This window comes from Perissodus microlepis, chromosome 1, assembly GCF_051167445.1.
Source record: "Perissodus microlepis isolate ML-2025 ecotype Zambia chromosome 1, ASM5116744v1, whole genome shotgun sequence".
Classification (NCBI taxonomy): domain Eukaryota; kingdom Metazoa; phylum Chordata; class Actinopteri; order Cichliformes; family Cichlidae; genus Perissodus; species Perissodus microlepis.
Genome location: NC_140461.1, coordinates 24,128,199 through 24,144,459, shown reverse-complemented (window position 1 = coordinate 24,144,459; position 16,261 = coordinate 24,128,199). Strand labels below are relative to the sequence as shown.

General features: G+C 43.9%; 2 protein-coding genes across 3 annotated transcripts; both read left to right on the top strand.

Annotated features, from left to right (window-relative positions):
• The first annotated feature begins 1,259 nt into the window (after positions 1-1,259).
• Positions 1,260-16,203, top strand: tpp2 (tripeptidyl peptidase 2). Of its 2 annotated transcripts, XM_084936645.1 has the most exons (29): positions 1,260-1,528; positions 2,408-2,536; positions 2,640-2,735; positions 3,259-3,363; positions 3,747-3,871; positions 4,020-4,183; positions 4,271-4,425; positions 4,518-4,594; positions 4,679-4,806; positions 4,943-5,191; positions 5,268-5,383; positions 5,475-5,646; positions 5,724-5,881; positions 5,970-6,046; positions 6,129-6,235; positions 8,237-8,391; positions 8,496-8,612; positions 8,713-8,813; positions 8,889-8,985; positions 9,067-9,204; positions 9,301-9,545; positions 9,940-10,018; positions 10,978-11,016; positions 11,420-11,571; positions 11,661-11,757; positions 11,861-11,991; positions 12,765-13,014; positions 13,121-13,240; positions 13,334-16,203. In XM_084936645.1, the coding sequence occupies exons 1-29, from the start codon at positions 1,364-1,366 to the stop codon at positions 13,421-13,423; spliced, it is 3,834 nt and encodes a 1,277-aa protein (XP_084792771.1). In that variant the 5' UTR covers positions 1,260-1,363; the 3' UTR covers positions 13,424-16,203. The 2 variants fall into 2 exon arrangements, with proteins under 2 accessions (XP_084792771.1, XP_084792780.1); XM_084936654.1 differs by lacking the exon at positions 10,978-11,016 and having other exon boundaries at positions 1,261-1,528.
• LOC146393878 (uncharacterized) lies at positions 6,913-8,106 on the top strand (the record flags this gene model as incomplete). The annotated part of the gene is made up of 3 exons (XM_084924817.1): positions 6,913-6,949; positions 7,240-7,303; positions 7,452-8,106. Coding segments are annotated over exons 1-3 (756 nt in total), but the record flags the coding sequence as incomplete, so codon positions are not given.
• Positions 16,204-16,261: the final 58 nt, after the last annotated feature.

The window sequence follows — 16,261 nt, the reverse complement described above, 5'->3', positions numbered from 1 at the left end:
CTGAGGGCGTTGGCACACTTAAAAATAACAAAGACTAACCCTCCCTTTTGTGGTTTGTTCTCCCCCCTTTTTTAATAGCACAACCACAGAGTTAACCTACAGTCTAGATATGTGAATCGATGTGCTATAAGTTGAGAGAGAAAGACGTGATATTGAGTTGTACAGATGGCAATTGACGTGGAAGGTTAATCCTGGTATTAGAGAGAAGATAAAAAAAAAGCTCTATGAATACAGGATGAATCAAATCTGAATGTATGTCATTTGGTATGTGAGAGGGAGACAAATAAAACTTTCATTTTGTAACTTTTAATTTCTTCCTTATTCTCAGCACTGCATGTGTCAGAGAGAAAATAGAGAGCAGCACTTTTGTTGTTGGCTAGTAACGGTGTTACATTACAGAAAAACTAATAAAGAACACGTGCAAAAATATGAATAGCCCTTAATCCATCTTTCACAAATTTAATGACTTTAAAAACAACAACTGGGTGCTGTTTATTCAGGATTTTCTCTAATCTACGCAGGGTTAAAATTCTAAAAATGTATATGCGCATACATTGCATCCGTAGCCAACAAATTACAGATTGCTGTCCATAGGCTTGTTCAGATGGTTTTGTTGCCTTCAGTTCACAAAGCAGTAAATCATTATTAAAATCGCTTTGATTGTGGTTTAGTGCAAGCCGCTACTCTCCTAAGGGTGATGTTGATGCATTAAGACTTGATTTAATAAACCCGTTTGGGAGGATAAACTGTGCAGTGAATGCCTTCAGAGTTCCTACAGAGCACAAATATTTAACTGCAGCAAACACTCAGCGGTAATACAGCACCACCCAGTGCCACTGTTCACTAATGACCCAGGATTTACAAGATGCATGTGACAGCGTACAAGTCCTGCTCACCTCTACAGGTGGCCGATGAGACCTTTGCTCAGGGTGACCTGGAAATGACGTTTCACAAACACAAAAATGATCACAGCCAAAAATCAACTTTTCTGCACACGCTGCAGATGCTGATACACCTCTGAGTTTTATCAGTCAGCCACCTGTGTGTGTGTGTGTGTGTGTGTGTGTGCGCGCGCGCGTGCAGGGGGATGTTATGAAGGATGTGAAACCTCTTGGCTTTCATGCAGTCATACACTGCTCAATTACACATCTTGGTTTCCAGCCAGCAGACAGTTCACATGACAGTAAAAACCCAGTCCAGACTAAAGCAGATAAGTTAACAGGCTGATAAAGGCCTGCTCGTTGGCCTGGGGTTACTGGAAGCACTGCCCCTTTAACCAGCTCTCCTCCCCGTCAGTCCCACACGCGTACTGTTGCTCTCTTCCCCATTTCGCTGCTTTGTTTTCATTGTCGCTCTTCCGATCATGGCTGCTCATTCTACCGAAGAGCCATTCCCCTTCCACGGGCTGCTCCCCAAAAAAGAAACCGGCGCTGCCTCTTACCTCACCCGGTTCCCCGAGTATGACGGCCGAGGGGTGCTCATCGCCATCCTCGACACCGGCGTGGATCCCGGGGCCCCTGGCATGCAGGTAGATCTGACCGGCTGCCTCGTGTTAAGCTACGACCTAGTTGGCGGAAGCTAGCGAAGCTAAAGGGCCGACTCATTCACTTCATTGGTATACAACGGCAGCGGCTAGCCATCTAGCTAGATACTTAGCATATGTGGATACACCAGTAGTTAACTTTAACGCCACAATGACAACCATATCAAGGCAAAGCAGCTAGTAGTGTGTGTTTACCCCTGCTGTCAGAGTGTATTTCCGTGCTAATCTGGCGTACAGTTAGCCAGTAAGTTAAAATGTGTGCTAGCATGACAGCCTGGAAGCTAGCCGCTGAATTATTTTCGTGTTTTGTTTTTTTTTTTACCCCTCTTTATTCCAGTGTTTACACTATTAGACTTACATGCTGACTGGATGTTGTAGCTAGCTTAATAGTAGCAAGGCAGAGTAAATTAAGCGTATTTGGCGTTTTGATAAGTGATCCGTAAACTGTGAAACTTTATCCAAACTGCCAAGTCACAACGTAAGAAAATAAGCCGACCAACACGGTGTTAAACACTACATGTTAGTCTAAACCTGCCAGTGCACATGAGTAAGTCTAGCTGGGTAGCTTTCATAATACATTGAGCTTATTTTCTGTTCTCTTGCTTCAGTCATGCTTGAGGGGCTGAGACTGAAACTGACTGCTTCTCTGGTAGTAAACAAATCCTCATGTTAAAAAGCACGTTGAGCTTTTTCAGGTATCATTTTACCGGCTGAGTTACTTAGCTGATTTATGGATGACGATTCATTTAGTTTGCTGTCCACACCCCCCTCCCCATTCAGTGTAAGATACCAGTTATGATTTGCACCTTTTCTGTCTGTATTCTAGTGGATTGCTGATTTCTTACAATTTTTTTGTTCTCTTAGGTCACAACTGAGGGGAAGCCAAAGATTGTTGACATCATTGATACGACAGGCAGCGGTGACGTGAACATGACCACTGTGGTGGAGCCTAAAGATGGGACAATCACCGGCCTCTCTGGCAGAACGCTCAAGGTCAGTATATAAACACCTCAATGTACACAAACATTAAAAACATTCCTTTATAGGCGCTCTCTTACATCTGTTTCACACTGCATATTTTTTTAACATCGTCCAGATCCCTCCTGCTTGGGTCAATCCATCAGGGAAGTATCGCATTGGAGTTAAAAATGGCTACGAGTTCTTCCCCAAGGCTCTGAAAGAAAGAGTACAGGTAGGAAGAGGTGACATTATTACTTCATTTTGTCTGACACAGTGTTGAGTTTGTATTTATTTATTTATTTTTTGATGAGCACAAAGCCCAGTACTCCTGACACGTGGACAGTTAATCTTGGACATGATAGCAACTGCTCAAAAGACTCATGGCATTGGAGCTTCTGGCCACCTGAGTCACAGGCAGGCCTTTTTTTCCTGATGCTTCAACACTTCAGTCAGCTTTGGCGATAACACAAAAAATTTTCTGAATTGTCCTCTTCCCTCTCATAGAAAATCCATCTGAAATCAGTGAACTGATAGGATTTCTGACCTTTATTCCGAATTGATTATCCATACTTGGAAAGTTTGTAAAGAGTTTATAGCTTTTTTTCATATAATACACCCACCTGATGAATGAATGAGGGAAAAACATAATTGGAGTGTCCCTGTTGACAGCTCTTCAGCTCAGATTATTTCCTGAGTTGTATGTCAGACTGTGTGTTGTGTTGGAGAGTTATTGTTTGTTTGTTTTTGACTACTAGAAAGAGCGAAAGGAGAAGATGTGGGACCCGCCACACAGAGCAGCACTCGCTGAGGTTTGCCGCAAGACGGAAGAGTTTGACCTCGGTCATCCAAACCCCTCACAGGTCAGACCTGCTCCCTTGAGGTCATTTGAGAGAGAAAAAGGCAACGTTTATGTTAGAAAATATGTACATTTATAAATTCATAGAGCGACCTGGAGGAGAGAACTTGAAAGTGAGAATGGCACAAATAATACATTTAAAGAAGTGGGATTGTGGGCTGATTATTGAACAAGAATGGTGATAAACAATTTTGAAAGATCAAAATCAGAAGTGACAAAGAAAATGGAGCAGCAAGAATAGCTGCTATCACCAAGAGGAATAAGGAGGGAATGTGAAAGGATCTAATGTATTGGGCTTCATTTCTTGCCTTTTCCGAGTGTAGTTAGGCACCCTTTACTAGCATGGGATGCCTCGACTGTATCTCTCATCTTTCGGTCTCTCCACAGATTGAGAAGTTGCAGAAAGAAGAGTTGCAGTGTCAGTCAGAGCTCCTGGCATCACTAGAAAAGAAGTACAGTGATCCTGGGCCTGTATATGACTGTGTGCTTTGGCACGATGGCGTCACATGGAAGTACGGCCACCTTTAATTTTTCTTTCCCCTTCTGTATCCTTACAGTTTTTTGTTGTTGTGGTTGTTGTTTTTTTTGGTTTTTTTTACCCTTTCTTTTCACAACCTTCCCTTGTTTACCAGTAATCTATTTGTGATTTGTTCCCTTTAGGGCTGTAGTTGACACTTCAGAGTGCGGAGAGCTGTCCCAGTGCACTGTGCTGAGCTCATACAGAGAGTCACATGAGTACGCCACGTTAGGAACTGTCGAGATGCTTAACTATTCTGTTAATATTTATGATGATGGCAACACGCTCTGCATAGTCACCAGCGGAGGTGAGCCATCCCAGCGCATTAGATTCCTAATATGCCTAATAGTCGGGTATTCACACATGATCTAATGCTGCTTGTGCGCTCCTAAAGGGGCTCACGGGACACATGTGGCAAGCATCGCAGCAGGCTACTTCCCAGAGGAGCCCGAACGTAATGGTGTGGCCCCGGGTGCCCAAATCCTGGCTCTGAAGATTGGAGACACCCGCCTCAGCACCATGGAAACAGGCACAGGGCTCATCCGCGCGGTATATTTCTCAAAGTCCTGAAAATATAGATTTAAAGAGAATATCTGTATACGTTTGCACCATTTTATTCTTTATGTGTCTCTCATTTAAAGATGATTGAAGTAATCAACTACAAGTGTGACCTGGTTAACTACAGTTATGGGGAGGCCACACACTGGCCCAATTCAGGGTAAGTACATGGAGAGCAGGCGCTGCCTCTGTCGCTCCTCGTTGCTTACTGTTACTCATTCGTCGCTGTCTTTTTGTCCTTCAGGAGGATTTGTGAGGTGATCACTGAAGCTGTGCAGAAACACAACGTGATCTTTGTGTCAAGCGCGGGAAATAACGGCCCCTGCCTCACTACAGTCGGCTGCCCAGGAGGAACCACCAGCAGTGTTATAGGTACACGCTCGGATGAAACCAGTGCTTCTCAAACTGTTAAGCCTGCAGTGGGTCCTGGACCACAGATTGATAACCTCTGGATCAAAACATCTGTTCAGCCATGCTTGGTTTCATTTTTGCTTTGTTCATTCTGCAGGAGTTGGCGCATACGTGACGCCAGACATGATGGTGGCAGAATACTCCCTGAGGGAGAAGCTGCCTCCGAACCAGTACACCTGGTCATCGAGGGGTCCCAGCATCGACGGGGCCCTGGGGGTCAGCATCAGCGCCCCTGGCGGTGCCATTGCATCCGTGCCCAACTGGACCCTTCGTGGTACCCAGCTGATGAACGGCACATCCATGTCATCGCCTAACGCTTGTGGCGGCATCGCACTAGTCCTCTCAGGTGGGTCTAGTGAGATGTGTAGAGAAATGTGTGTGAATTCAAAGCTGATGCTGGTGTTTGCTGTTTTGTGAAAAAGGATTGAAACAGAACGGGATCCATCCCTCAGCTCCTGCTGTGAGAAGAGCGCTGGAAAACACTGCTCTGAAGGTTGATGACATCGAGGTGTTTGCACAGGGCCACGGAATAATCCAGGTACTGTGATTGTAAGACTTTCAACCTGATATTCTGCCATTTCTTTCCCTGATGGATGTTAAACAATTGTATCGTTTTGTCTTCCTCTCAGGTGGAAAAGGCGTTAGACTACCTCACTCAGCACGCCTCTTTACCCACAAGCCACCTAGGCTTCTCGGTAAGTGTGGGAACACAGAGAGGCATCTACCTCAGGGACCCAGCCCACGTTCTTGGACCCACTGATCACGGAGTTGGAATTGAGCCCATCTTTCCAGAGAACACAGGTACTTTCATACATCATGTTTTTATTTATTTTTTGGTTCTTTAAAAAAAATGTAGCTATCTTCTTCTTCCATCACAGGAAACTCTGAGCGAATCAACCTGCAGCTTCACTTGGCGCTCACGTGCGCTGCCCCGTGGGTCCAGTGCCCCTCCCACCTCGAGCTCATGAACCAGTGTCGTCACATTAACGTCCGCATCGACCCCGTTGGACTGAGAGAGGGAGTCCACTACACAGAGGTGGGCACCACGTGAAGGAGAGAATGAGTCAAAAAATCGAGCTCATGTGTCTGTGTGCACTTACGTTCACTTTGAATTTGTCTTTCAGGTGTGTGGGTATGATACAGCAGCTTCTACCTGTGGGCCACTATTCAGAGTTCCAATCACAGTTGTTATCCCTGCCAAGTAAGTCAGTACATGCTTGCCCACCCTCCGCATAAGAGGTTTGTGTGTTTCTCTGTCTGATGGATCTTCTTTCTTCCTACAGAGTAATAGACAGTCGTAGTCATGAGGTGTGTTTCACAGACGTCCACTTTAGACCGGGCCAGATCAGACGCCACTTCATTACTGTTCCTCAGGGAGCCTCCTGGGCAGGTCGGTGTCTCTCTGTTTTCCACTGACACTGTGCTGACGCTGGGCCTGATCTGCCTCCCTTTAGAGAACTGGCCCACATTAGCCAAACCCTAAGTAGCAGAAGTTGGACTAATTTCCATGGGGAAGCATCATGGTTCGGTCTTGCGGGATCACTCCTATAGTTGGTCCAAATTTGTGCACAGCAATTTAGTGGTGCCTTGCAGGTACCAGCTTTTTTTTTTTTGTGCCCCAGTACCATTCTCTCTGCAGAGGAAATGTTAAAATAAAAAATATGCACAGCACTTCTGAGTGTGAAAAGTGAAGCCAACATGGAAGTAGTCCACGGGGAACACTTTCCTGGGCTTGGTTGCAAGTTTTAGTTCATATTCCCAAGTTGTTAGCTGATGAGGAGTCATAGTCAGATCCAGTTCTCACCCGTTACATCTATTTTCAAATGGAAATGCATGGAACAGGACCAAAGACTACATAATCTCCGAATCAATATAACCTTCATCAAAATTCATGAACGTTTCTATCATATCTAAACGGTCACAGTGATGGAAGCTAATATTAAAGATGGTGAAGGTTAAAAAAATGAGATAAGGTTTGGAAATATAGTGTACACCATTCACTCAACTATTCATATCATTGAATTCAGGCGTTCCATGCAGACTACTTTTACAAACAGTTATGATAGAATGAGTCGCTCTCAGGAGCTCAGTGAATTCCAGCAAGGTATGTGATAGAATGTCACCTGTGCAACAAGCCAGGCGGGAAATTTCCTCACTATTACATATTGCACAGTCAACTGTTAATTATAGCTTAGATCCAGTGAAAAGAACTCGTAATGCTTCAGTTACTGAGTCAGCAGAGCATTGGTGACTTTTATGCACTGTGAGCCTCAGCTGTTGATGACTGCTCTTTATAACCTTAAGCGGTCTGCCACTTCATGGCTGAGTTGGTGCGTTTCCTAAATGCGTTTACTTTGCAGCAGTACCACTCTTAGCTGATTCTGTAAAATCTAGGAAGGAAGAAATTTCTGACTTGGTGCCGCGGGCCCATCCTATTACAGCACCACAGTCGAATTCGGTGAGCTCTTTAGAATGACTCATTCTTTCACAAATGTTTATAGAGGCAGACTGCACGGCTGGCTGTTTGATATTGTTTTATATATCTGTGGGAGTGAAAGCACCGCAACGATTAGGAGGTGTGTAGCCCAACATGTTTGACCATATAGTGGATATCTTGATTGCGCACGCCTCAGAATAATTGAAGATTCTGATTCTGATTCTTCTGATTCTTCTGATTCTTCTTCTTCTTCTTCTTGCTCTTCTTGCTCTTCTTCTTCTTGCTCTTCTTGCTCTTCTCCTTCTTGCTCTTCTTGCTCTTCTCCTTCTTCTTCTTCTTGCTCTTCTTCTTCTTCTTCTTGCTCTTCTTCTTCTTCTTCTTGCTCTTCTTCTTCTTCTTCTTGCTCTTCTTCTTCTTCTTCTTGCTCTTCTTCTTCTTCTTCTTGCTCTTCTTCTTCTTCTTCTTCTTCTTCTTCTTGCTCTTCTTCTTCTTCTTCTTCTTGCTCTTCTTCTTCTTCTTCTTGCTCTTCTTCTTCTTCTTCTTGCTCTTCTTCTTCTTCTTGCTCTTCTTCTTGCTCTTCTTCTTGCTCTTCTTCTTGCTCTTCTTCTTGCTCTTCTTCTTCTTCTTCTTCTTCTTCTTCTTCTTCTTCTTCTTCTTGCTCTTCTTCTTCTTCTTCTTCTTGCTCTTCTTCTTCTTCTTCTTCTTGCTCTTCTTCTTCTTCTTCTTCTTGCTCTTCTTCTTCTTCTTCTTCTTCTTCTTGCTCTTCTTCTTCTTCTTCTTCTTCTTCTTGCTCTTCTTCTTCTTCTTCTTCTTCTTCTTCTTGCTCTTCTTCTTCTTCTTCTTCTTCTTCTTGCTCTTCTTCTTCTTCTTCTTCTTCTTGCTCTTCTTCTTCTTCTTCTTCTTCTTGCTCTTCTTCTGTTTTTTTTAACCTCTGTTCTTGTCTCTCTCTTGCAGAGGTCACACTGACGTCTCATTCGGGAGACGTCTCGTCAAAGTTTGTTCTCCATGCGGTGCACCTGGTCAAACAGAAAGCCTACAGAGCAAACGAGTTCTACAAGTTCTCGTCACTATTGGAGAGAGGCTCACTAACTGAGGCTTTCCCTGTTCTGGTGTGTATATTTATATTCTCTTGGCTTGGATTCAACATGTAAATTATGTTGTGGAAAAACAAAACGGTGTGGATAAGCACTGTGCTTTATAATCTCTTCTCCAGTCAGGTAAAGTGGTAGAGTTCTGCATTGCACGCTGGTGGGCGAGCCTGGGTGACGTCACGGTGGACTACACCATCGCCTTCCACGGGCTCAACACGTCTCCGTCACCCCTGCACATAGTAAGAACAAAGAGAACAGCAACAGCAGGAATTAAGACGCTGCTCAGACCGTATCGGTTCTCTTCTGTCTCTTTTCTGACTCTGGGTTGTGTCTGCGCAGCATGCCTCGGAGGGAGTGACGAGTTTCGAAGTGTCTTCACCACTGAGATACGAGGAAGTGTCTCCAACTATCACCCTCAAGTCGTGGGTTCAGCCTCTGAGGTGAGTGTAGGTGTGGACAATTTGGTTCTAACTTTAGTTGTAGCTCCTTTATTGAGCCCATTGTCTGTTTTGTAGGCCCTTAAGTTCAAAGATAAAAGCGTTGGGGATGAGGGATGTTCTGCCTGATAACAGACAACTCTATGAGATCGTGCTCACCTACAGCTTTCACCAGGTAAAACCACCTGCACAGCATATGACGAGGAAGATGTAGCTTTTTGGCGTGTGTGTATAATCTTCTCCTGCTGGTTTTTAGCCCAAGAGTGGAGAAGTTACACCCAGCTGCCCAATGCTGTGTGAGCTGCTGTACGAGTCAGAGTTTGACAGTCAGCTCTGGATGCTGTTTGACCAGAACAAGAGACTGCTGGGCTCCGGTGACGCCTATCCACACCAGGTACACATGAACTGATCCTTCATACCTGCAGGTTGTACCTGCTTTATGATGATGGGAAAGTGGATTTAAAAAAAGAAATCTGTTTTATTTTTACAGTATTCTTTAAAGCTGGAAAAGGGAGACTACACTATCCGGCTGCAGGTCCGCCACGAGCAGTCCAGTGAGCTGGAGCGACTTAAGGATCTACCTTTCGTGGTTTCTCACCGTCTCTCCACCACCCTCAGCCTGGATGTCTACGAGACACATCGCGCTGCCCTCATGGCCAAGAAGAAGGTGAATTCTGTCACCTTGTCCCCGGGTGCCACACAGCCTTTCTACGTCACAGGCCTGCCAGATGACAAGTGAGTCAAACCCACCAAGGGGCCAGACATATTTAGTCTGCATATCCATGCTCCAAAACTCTTTATTTCCTATGGCCTTGCACCGCAGCACCATTTTTGGTCTCTAAATAGATTTGGTTGCTCTTTACACGCAACATTTCATTTCATCCACTTCAATTACCACAGATACTCTCTGTGGTATCAAGCTGCAAGCTCGTTGGCTAACGACTCGTCAGTGAGCATGTGGTGTCACAGTCAGACCAGACCAGGTTTTTAACCATGATGATGATGATCATCATCTCTAGACTTCAAAACAGGACCACAAACCAGTGTGGAAATACTTCACCTTGAAAATATGTGAGTCTATATTTATAATTCTGAATTTATTCTCTTTCTTCCTTTACTTTGTTTACAGGATCCCGAAGGGAACGAGTCCAGGATGCTACCTTTCAGGCTCTCTCGTTGTGCCCAAGAGCGAGTATGGCAAGAAAGCTGTGAGTAGCTTTGTTCTTTGTAAACTTCGATACTTCAAAGAAATATGTGGTCCTGCTCATCAGGACCCAAAGTCGTGCTGGATTTCACATTTCCTGCCAAGCATTCACTTAGATGCATTTAATGTGAAGCCGGCAGGACTCGCAGTCCTGAGGATCAGAAAACACCGGTGCTCGATCGGTCCCCTCCACGCACAAACCTGTTTAAGTTGAAGCCTCATATATATTTTTTTCTCATTCATTTGGCTTCGTTTATACTTCTGTTTCAATCCAGAATCAATCTAATGTGGTAAATGCAGCTCTCTCACACATTGAATACAGCTGAGTCCGATTGTTTGGAAAATTTGGAAGAATTTTAGTTGGAAAAGACAAAAAAAGATTTTTTCCCAACTAAATTAATGCGAGGGGGATTTGCTACTTACCACTGGGCCTGGGGGCTGTTTGCAATAATCCCCCCAAAATTTGCTCTACAATTGCTTTTTGTTTGCAGAGCCTGTTCTCTTGGTTTTTCTTAGTTTGCAAGCACTCACTTTAACTTCTCTAAAGACGCTTCGTGAATCAACTCTTAATTTATTTATTTCTTTCCTTTTTGTTCTTTTTTTTTTAAGCTTTTGTGTGTTCGTGGCTTTACTTGGTGGCTGCAGCGCAAAAGACTTCAGTTTGAACTCTAGCAGCCATTTACAGATCAGTGTTTTCCACTTATACTTATATAATTATCAGAACTTATATAGTTCTGATAATGCACTGATTGCATTCAGTTTCCCCTGCTGCAGGAATAAAGAAAATGAATAGATCAGATGTGTTTAGATTTCAATCTAAGACCACACGTTTAGTGAGCAACAGGTAGGTGTGCGGACTCTCCGAGTCTGCCAGTGAGGATGAAAGATGAAATAAAGAGAGAATCCTTTTTTCTGGTGTGCTTGTGTTGTCTCTTCCTTACTGTGTGTTATTCTGACCACCAGGGGCAGGCCTCAGCAAAACGACAAGGGAAGTTTAAAAAGGTACTGGATGAGCTAGAAACACTGTACAACAGAGCGTCCACTGCTCTCCTACCATCTGGAAATGGCTTACTCTTTACCTTAAGCTAGGATTTGTTATTTCTGCTTTATCATTTCAAAGCATGTCAGTATTTCTGTTCTTTGATGCATTGTTATTTCGACAGAGTAGTTAGTTTTCTGGTGGTCAATACAATTATCTTTTTAGTTATAATTGAAACTTTTATAACTGGGTATTTCTTCCTTAATTTAAAAATCAGTGAAACGGGAGGATTTTGGTGCTTTAAGTAAGCAGAGGGTGAGAATTTGGGATCATGATGATGGATTATGCTGAAGGTTGAATGCCTTTATTTCGACTGAGCTGGCTTGTTTGTTTGTTTTGTGCGTGTGTGTGTGTACATTTATGCAGGATGTCGTTCCCGTCTTCTACCACTTAATTCCTGCTCCCAACAAAACAAAGAATGGAGGGAAGGAGAAGGACAAGGAAGGAGAGAAGGAGAAGGACGTTAAGGACGAGTTTGCAGAAGCTATGAGGGATCTGAAGATTCAGTGGATGACCAAGTGTGTGCACTTTCTCATCTCTTATGTCCGCCAACGCTTCAACTTGGCTTCATTTCTCGCTCATCCGTGTGTCACCTTTTACCGTTCAGGTTAGATTCCAGCGCTGTTTATGACGAACTGATGGAAAACTACGCCGACTACCTGGCACTGCATGTGCAAAGGCTCCACCAGCTGGACTCGGAAAAGGTGAAAGAGGAACGGGGAATGTGCCAGGAGTCGTGGGACGGAGTTTAAACTGTGCGACCGTGTTGACTCGCAGTCATTTTTTCTTTTGTTGTTTGCGTTTAAGGAGCGTGTGAAACGCCTCAAGGAGGTGGTGTCAGCAGCAGACCTCGTCATCTCCCGCATCGACCAGACAGCCTTGGCTGTTTACCTCACCATGAAGACGGACCCACGGCCGGACGCCGCTTCTATCAAGAGGTATGTCGCACCAAGGAGCAGCGTTAACACCACAAACTAGTTTTATTAAATATTTCTGTTTAGATTAAGCATGAACCCCTGAGAAGGTGTCCCACACATAACAAATTTTATTAGTTTAGTTTGTTTTTGGCAGCTCAAACAAGAGCTCAACTCTTCAACCCATTGAAAACCTACTAGAAAAAAACCTTGATGTTGTTTTGTGACCTGGCTTATATTTTTCTGCAAACTCCAGGCATTCTGTTTATAGAACAATGCCTGGAGTTGGATCGGAGCTTAGTGACAGTTGTCTCTACCTTTGCAGCTACCTTTGGAAAAACCTGGAAACTACTCTGATGGTCATCAAACCACATCTTTATTAATATATAAATAAGATTCGTTAAGAGTACCTTATGTGACCCTGGCATCTTATAGAGGGAGATTGCAAGAAAGAAAAAGTTTAAATCATCACCTGTGACTTACGTGTATTCTGGTGGGGCGAGAAATACTTAAAGAGAGGTGGAGCAAATAAAAGGCACAAACCTTTTATTTAGTTGTACATGAAGTACATTTTAGAATTTAGGCTCCTTTATTTGTTTTGTTTTTTTTTTTAAATAAAGAACAATAATAATAATAAATTGTATTTATAAAGCGCCTTTCAAGACACCCAAGGACACTTTACAATAGGACAAAACACATAATGGAAAAATGACAAAATGAAGAACAATAAAACAAAAGCACAATTAGGCTTAACGTAGCCGTGCTGCTCTTGACCTCTGGTAATATTTGTGTTTCAGCGACATGGAGAAGCAGAAGTCGTCCCTGCTCGACGCTCTGTGCAGGAAGGGCTGCGCTCTGGCCGACCAGCTCCTCCTGCCCCCCGCGTCGCAGGATGGCGCCGGGGCTGTCGCCACGGGGCAGACGGTGGCTGAAGAGCCTGCGGAGGAGGCGGCCAGCAGCTCTGATGACATCCTGCAGAACATTTCCAAAGCCCTGATGGATACATTCTGGGAGGTGCAGAAGTGGGCGGAGCTAACTGAGTCCAAGGTAAGAGAAGTCAAATTGGTGTTTGGTTTTTTTGTTGTTGTTTTTTTTAAGATTTGGGGTCATGGCTAAAGTTTTCTTTCTCTGTTTCTTTGCCCTGGCTGCTCAGGTGTTGATGTTTTCATATAAACACGCTCTGGTGAACAAGATGTACGGGCGGGCTTTAAAATACGCCTCAAAGATGGTGGAGGAGAAGCCCAGCAAGGAAAACATGAAGAACTCCATCCAGGTACGGCAGCAGTGACGGCCAGCACATGATGACGCCTTTTTCACTGCAGTGATTTTTAATTATTCTTTTTTTTTTCTGTTTCTCGTTCCTCAGCTCATGCGTCACCTCGGATGGACACACTGCGCTGCTTTCAGCGAGAACTGGCTCCCCGTCATGTACCCCGCTGACTACACGCTGTTCTAGGCAACGGCGCGCACACACCTGCATGCACGCTCGGGCAGCACAGCCACCCACGGTCCCATCACATGACAACTACGATATCATGTCCCTCAGGGTCACATGGTCTATGCATCCAACCAACCAGCTGCCTCCTCAGATTTCTTTTTTAAAATGTAATTGTTGATGAACACCAAAATAAATGATGACGGCGAGCGTAAGTGGAGGGATCGCGCTCATCCTGAAGTTACCTTTAAACATGTTGTCGAGCAGCCTCGGCTGTTCACTAAGAAAAACAACCAATAAATGTGTTTTTAAGAGCTCTGAACTCTCTCCAGGGTGGGCTTGATCCTGCAGCTCAGTCGTCGTCCTTTATTTTGCTGTCATCCACAGATTTTTGGAGGCGTTCACATCCACCCCATTCTCAGCAGTCTGGACTTCATTTCACATGAAAAACCTCATTGTCTGGTGTAAATACTGTAAAAAACAAAACAAAAACAAAAGGGCCACGACCCGGTTTATTAGCGAAGAAAACAAACCGAGTACTCAAAGCTTGCTGTTATACTTCAGAGAGAAGACTCGCTGCTGCACACGTGCAGACACACGGGGCCTGATCCTTGAGTTAAAAGGGAGTCACGGACAGAGCTCAATCTCCCTTGTTTCTTTTCTTTTTGATTGTCCAGCCCGCCTGGGTTAAAGCTACCATTTATTCTTGTCTGTCTCAGAACACACAACAGTTTTGAGGTGCCTTTCTTCATGTACCTTAACCTTTTCTGATGAAACGCAGGTCATAGGGGGAGGATTTGACCACAGGAGGCGCTCATCCGCTTTCACCCATCAACCTTCAGTGGTGTCGACGGATGCGTCGAAGCTCGTATCAGCAGCGCGACAAGCCGCGTGCACGCTGCGTGCGGGCCGTCACCGCCGCCTTCGACAACCACCTAAAACAGACCTCACTAACGTCACGATGCAGTCGCGGGCAGCGGTAGGATGTTCGGATCTGGTTTCATCGTGAAACTTTCACACAGTGTTAAGACGAGTTTCTGTGCAGCAGTCACGGCGTTGCACATGTACACAGTGTCATAAAATTATGTACATACACTCATAACTTACAGTATATTAAGATGCAATAGGTATATAACACAAAAATATTATTCTAATCGATGTGTTTTGAGTATATGCATGTCTTCTAGGATGTAAGGAAGCATAGTTTTGTGGAAGCGGATTTTCAGTTTGTTTCTATTTGAATGATTTTTAATCGCCGACGGTATCCTCTGATGTTGTTTTCATGTGTGCGTGTCTGTGAGTGAATATTATTTGTGAGGGTGTTTTTGTGTACATCGACATTTCTCCCAGCGAGACTGTAACGAAAGCCATTTAGAGGGGAGCTGAGCATAAGTTTTGTTTTTTGCTTTTTAGGACTAACACAGTGCTTTTGTCCAATTTATCTAATTTACACAGACCTTAAATTACAGCTTCTGCAAGTTGTGATGTTTTGTTTTTTTTCTTTGCACTTAATAGGTCTGGACATTTGCCATGTGCCACATGTTTCTCTGCTCAAAATAATCCAGGCGAGGTTGGTGCCTGAGTAGACCTCAGAGTTTATGATACACAATGCTCCTCTACTGAAAAGTTTAGGGCTTCAGTGCATGTGTGAGAAGTGAGTGAGGTTTGCAGCTAATGTACATTTTATTTTCCTCTCCTCCTTACCTTGGAATGGGCGCGGCTCTGAGGCTTTGTGCATGCTTTTTCTTCATGTAGTGACGATGTGATGTGTAAATGGTCGACGCTGCCGTGTGCAAGCATAGGAAAATGGTGTAGATGGAAGAAATTCTTCTAAAAATAGACAAACCTCACAACATGCTTCTGAAAGCTGTTCAGCAAAAATTCAAAGGGTTGTATTTAAGGGCGTATCTAACATGGACAGATCTTTTCCCCCCCTTTTTTCTTTAAATCCATAAAACTTAAAGTATGATTTCTGTTTCATCACTTTAACCAAAGAACGATTTTCCACGTTAAGCTGTTTAATCATCGCTGCATGTATGAAGGCATAAACCATATCGGAGAGGAGGTGGTGGTGGAGTCACGCCCCACATGTGAAGATGAACCCCCGCCCTCCGGTGTGGATTTTGTGACTGTTTATGGTCTCATCTTTCCCTGATGTTGTTTTAAGACCTCTCTCAAGTGGAAGGTCCATGCCTACGAATGTAAAAGCAGCTGCTTTCGAGCCTCTTGTCCTCAAGGGGAGCAGAAAAATCTCTTCTGGGGGTGAATCGGTGGTCACAAATCGTGCTTCTGTTTTTAGCTTCTCAGCAGCAGTCTCAGGTTTCTCTGCTGGAATACATTTTTCTTTTTTAAATCTTTTCTTTTCTCCTTTTTCTGGAGTTTTGGATTGTTTTTCAGACAGATGTTGCGTTCAGGGCTCTGCTATCAACAATTACACGCTGCCAATGACAGTTTCACTTTTAAAATAATTTTAAAAAGGCCTTAACGTTCACCACAGGACTTTACCGTCCACTTCATGGCACCAAACAAACGTCTCATATCCGTTGCTCTCACTCCGCTGGTGTCAAGAAAGACTTCAGAAAAGCTTCTTACGGTTGTGTTTATATTTATAGTCATAAAATCTAGTAAATGCCAATATTTTATCAAATGTTACAAGATAAGGTTGTATGCTCTTAGTATTATTTTATACCTATTCTTCCTTGATGACGTGGGAAAGACCCCGAGCTACTGTCACTATTTTGTGGTCACATGGAATAAGTCACAATCAGAAAAATGACACTGAATAAAAATATTTGGAAGAATTCACGTGTTCACTGAGCATCACTTGCACATACAGCAAAAGAGACTTAAAAACGGTAC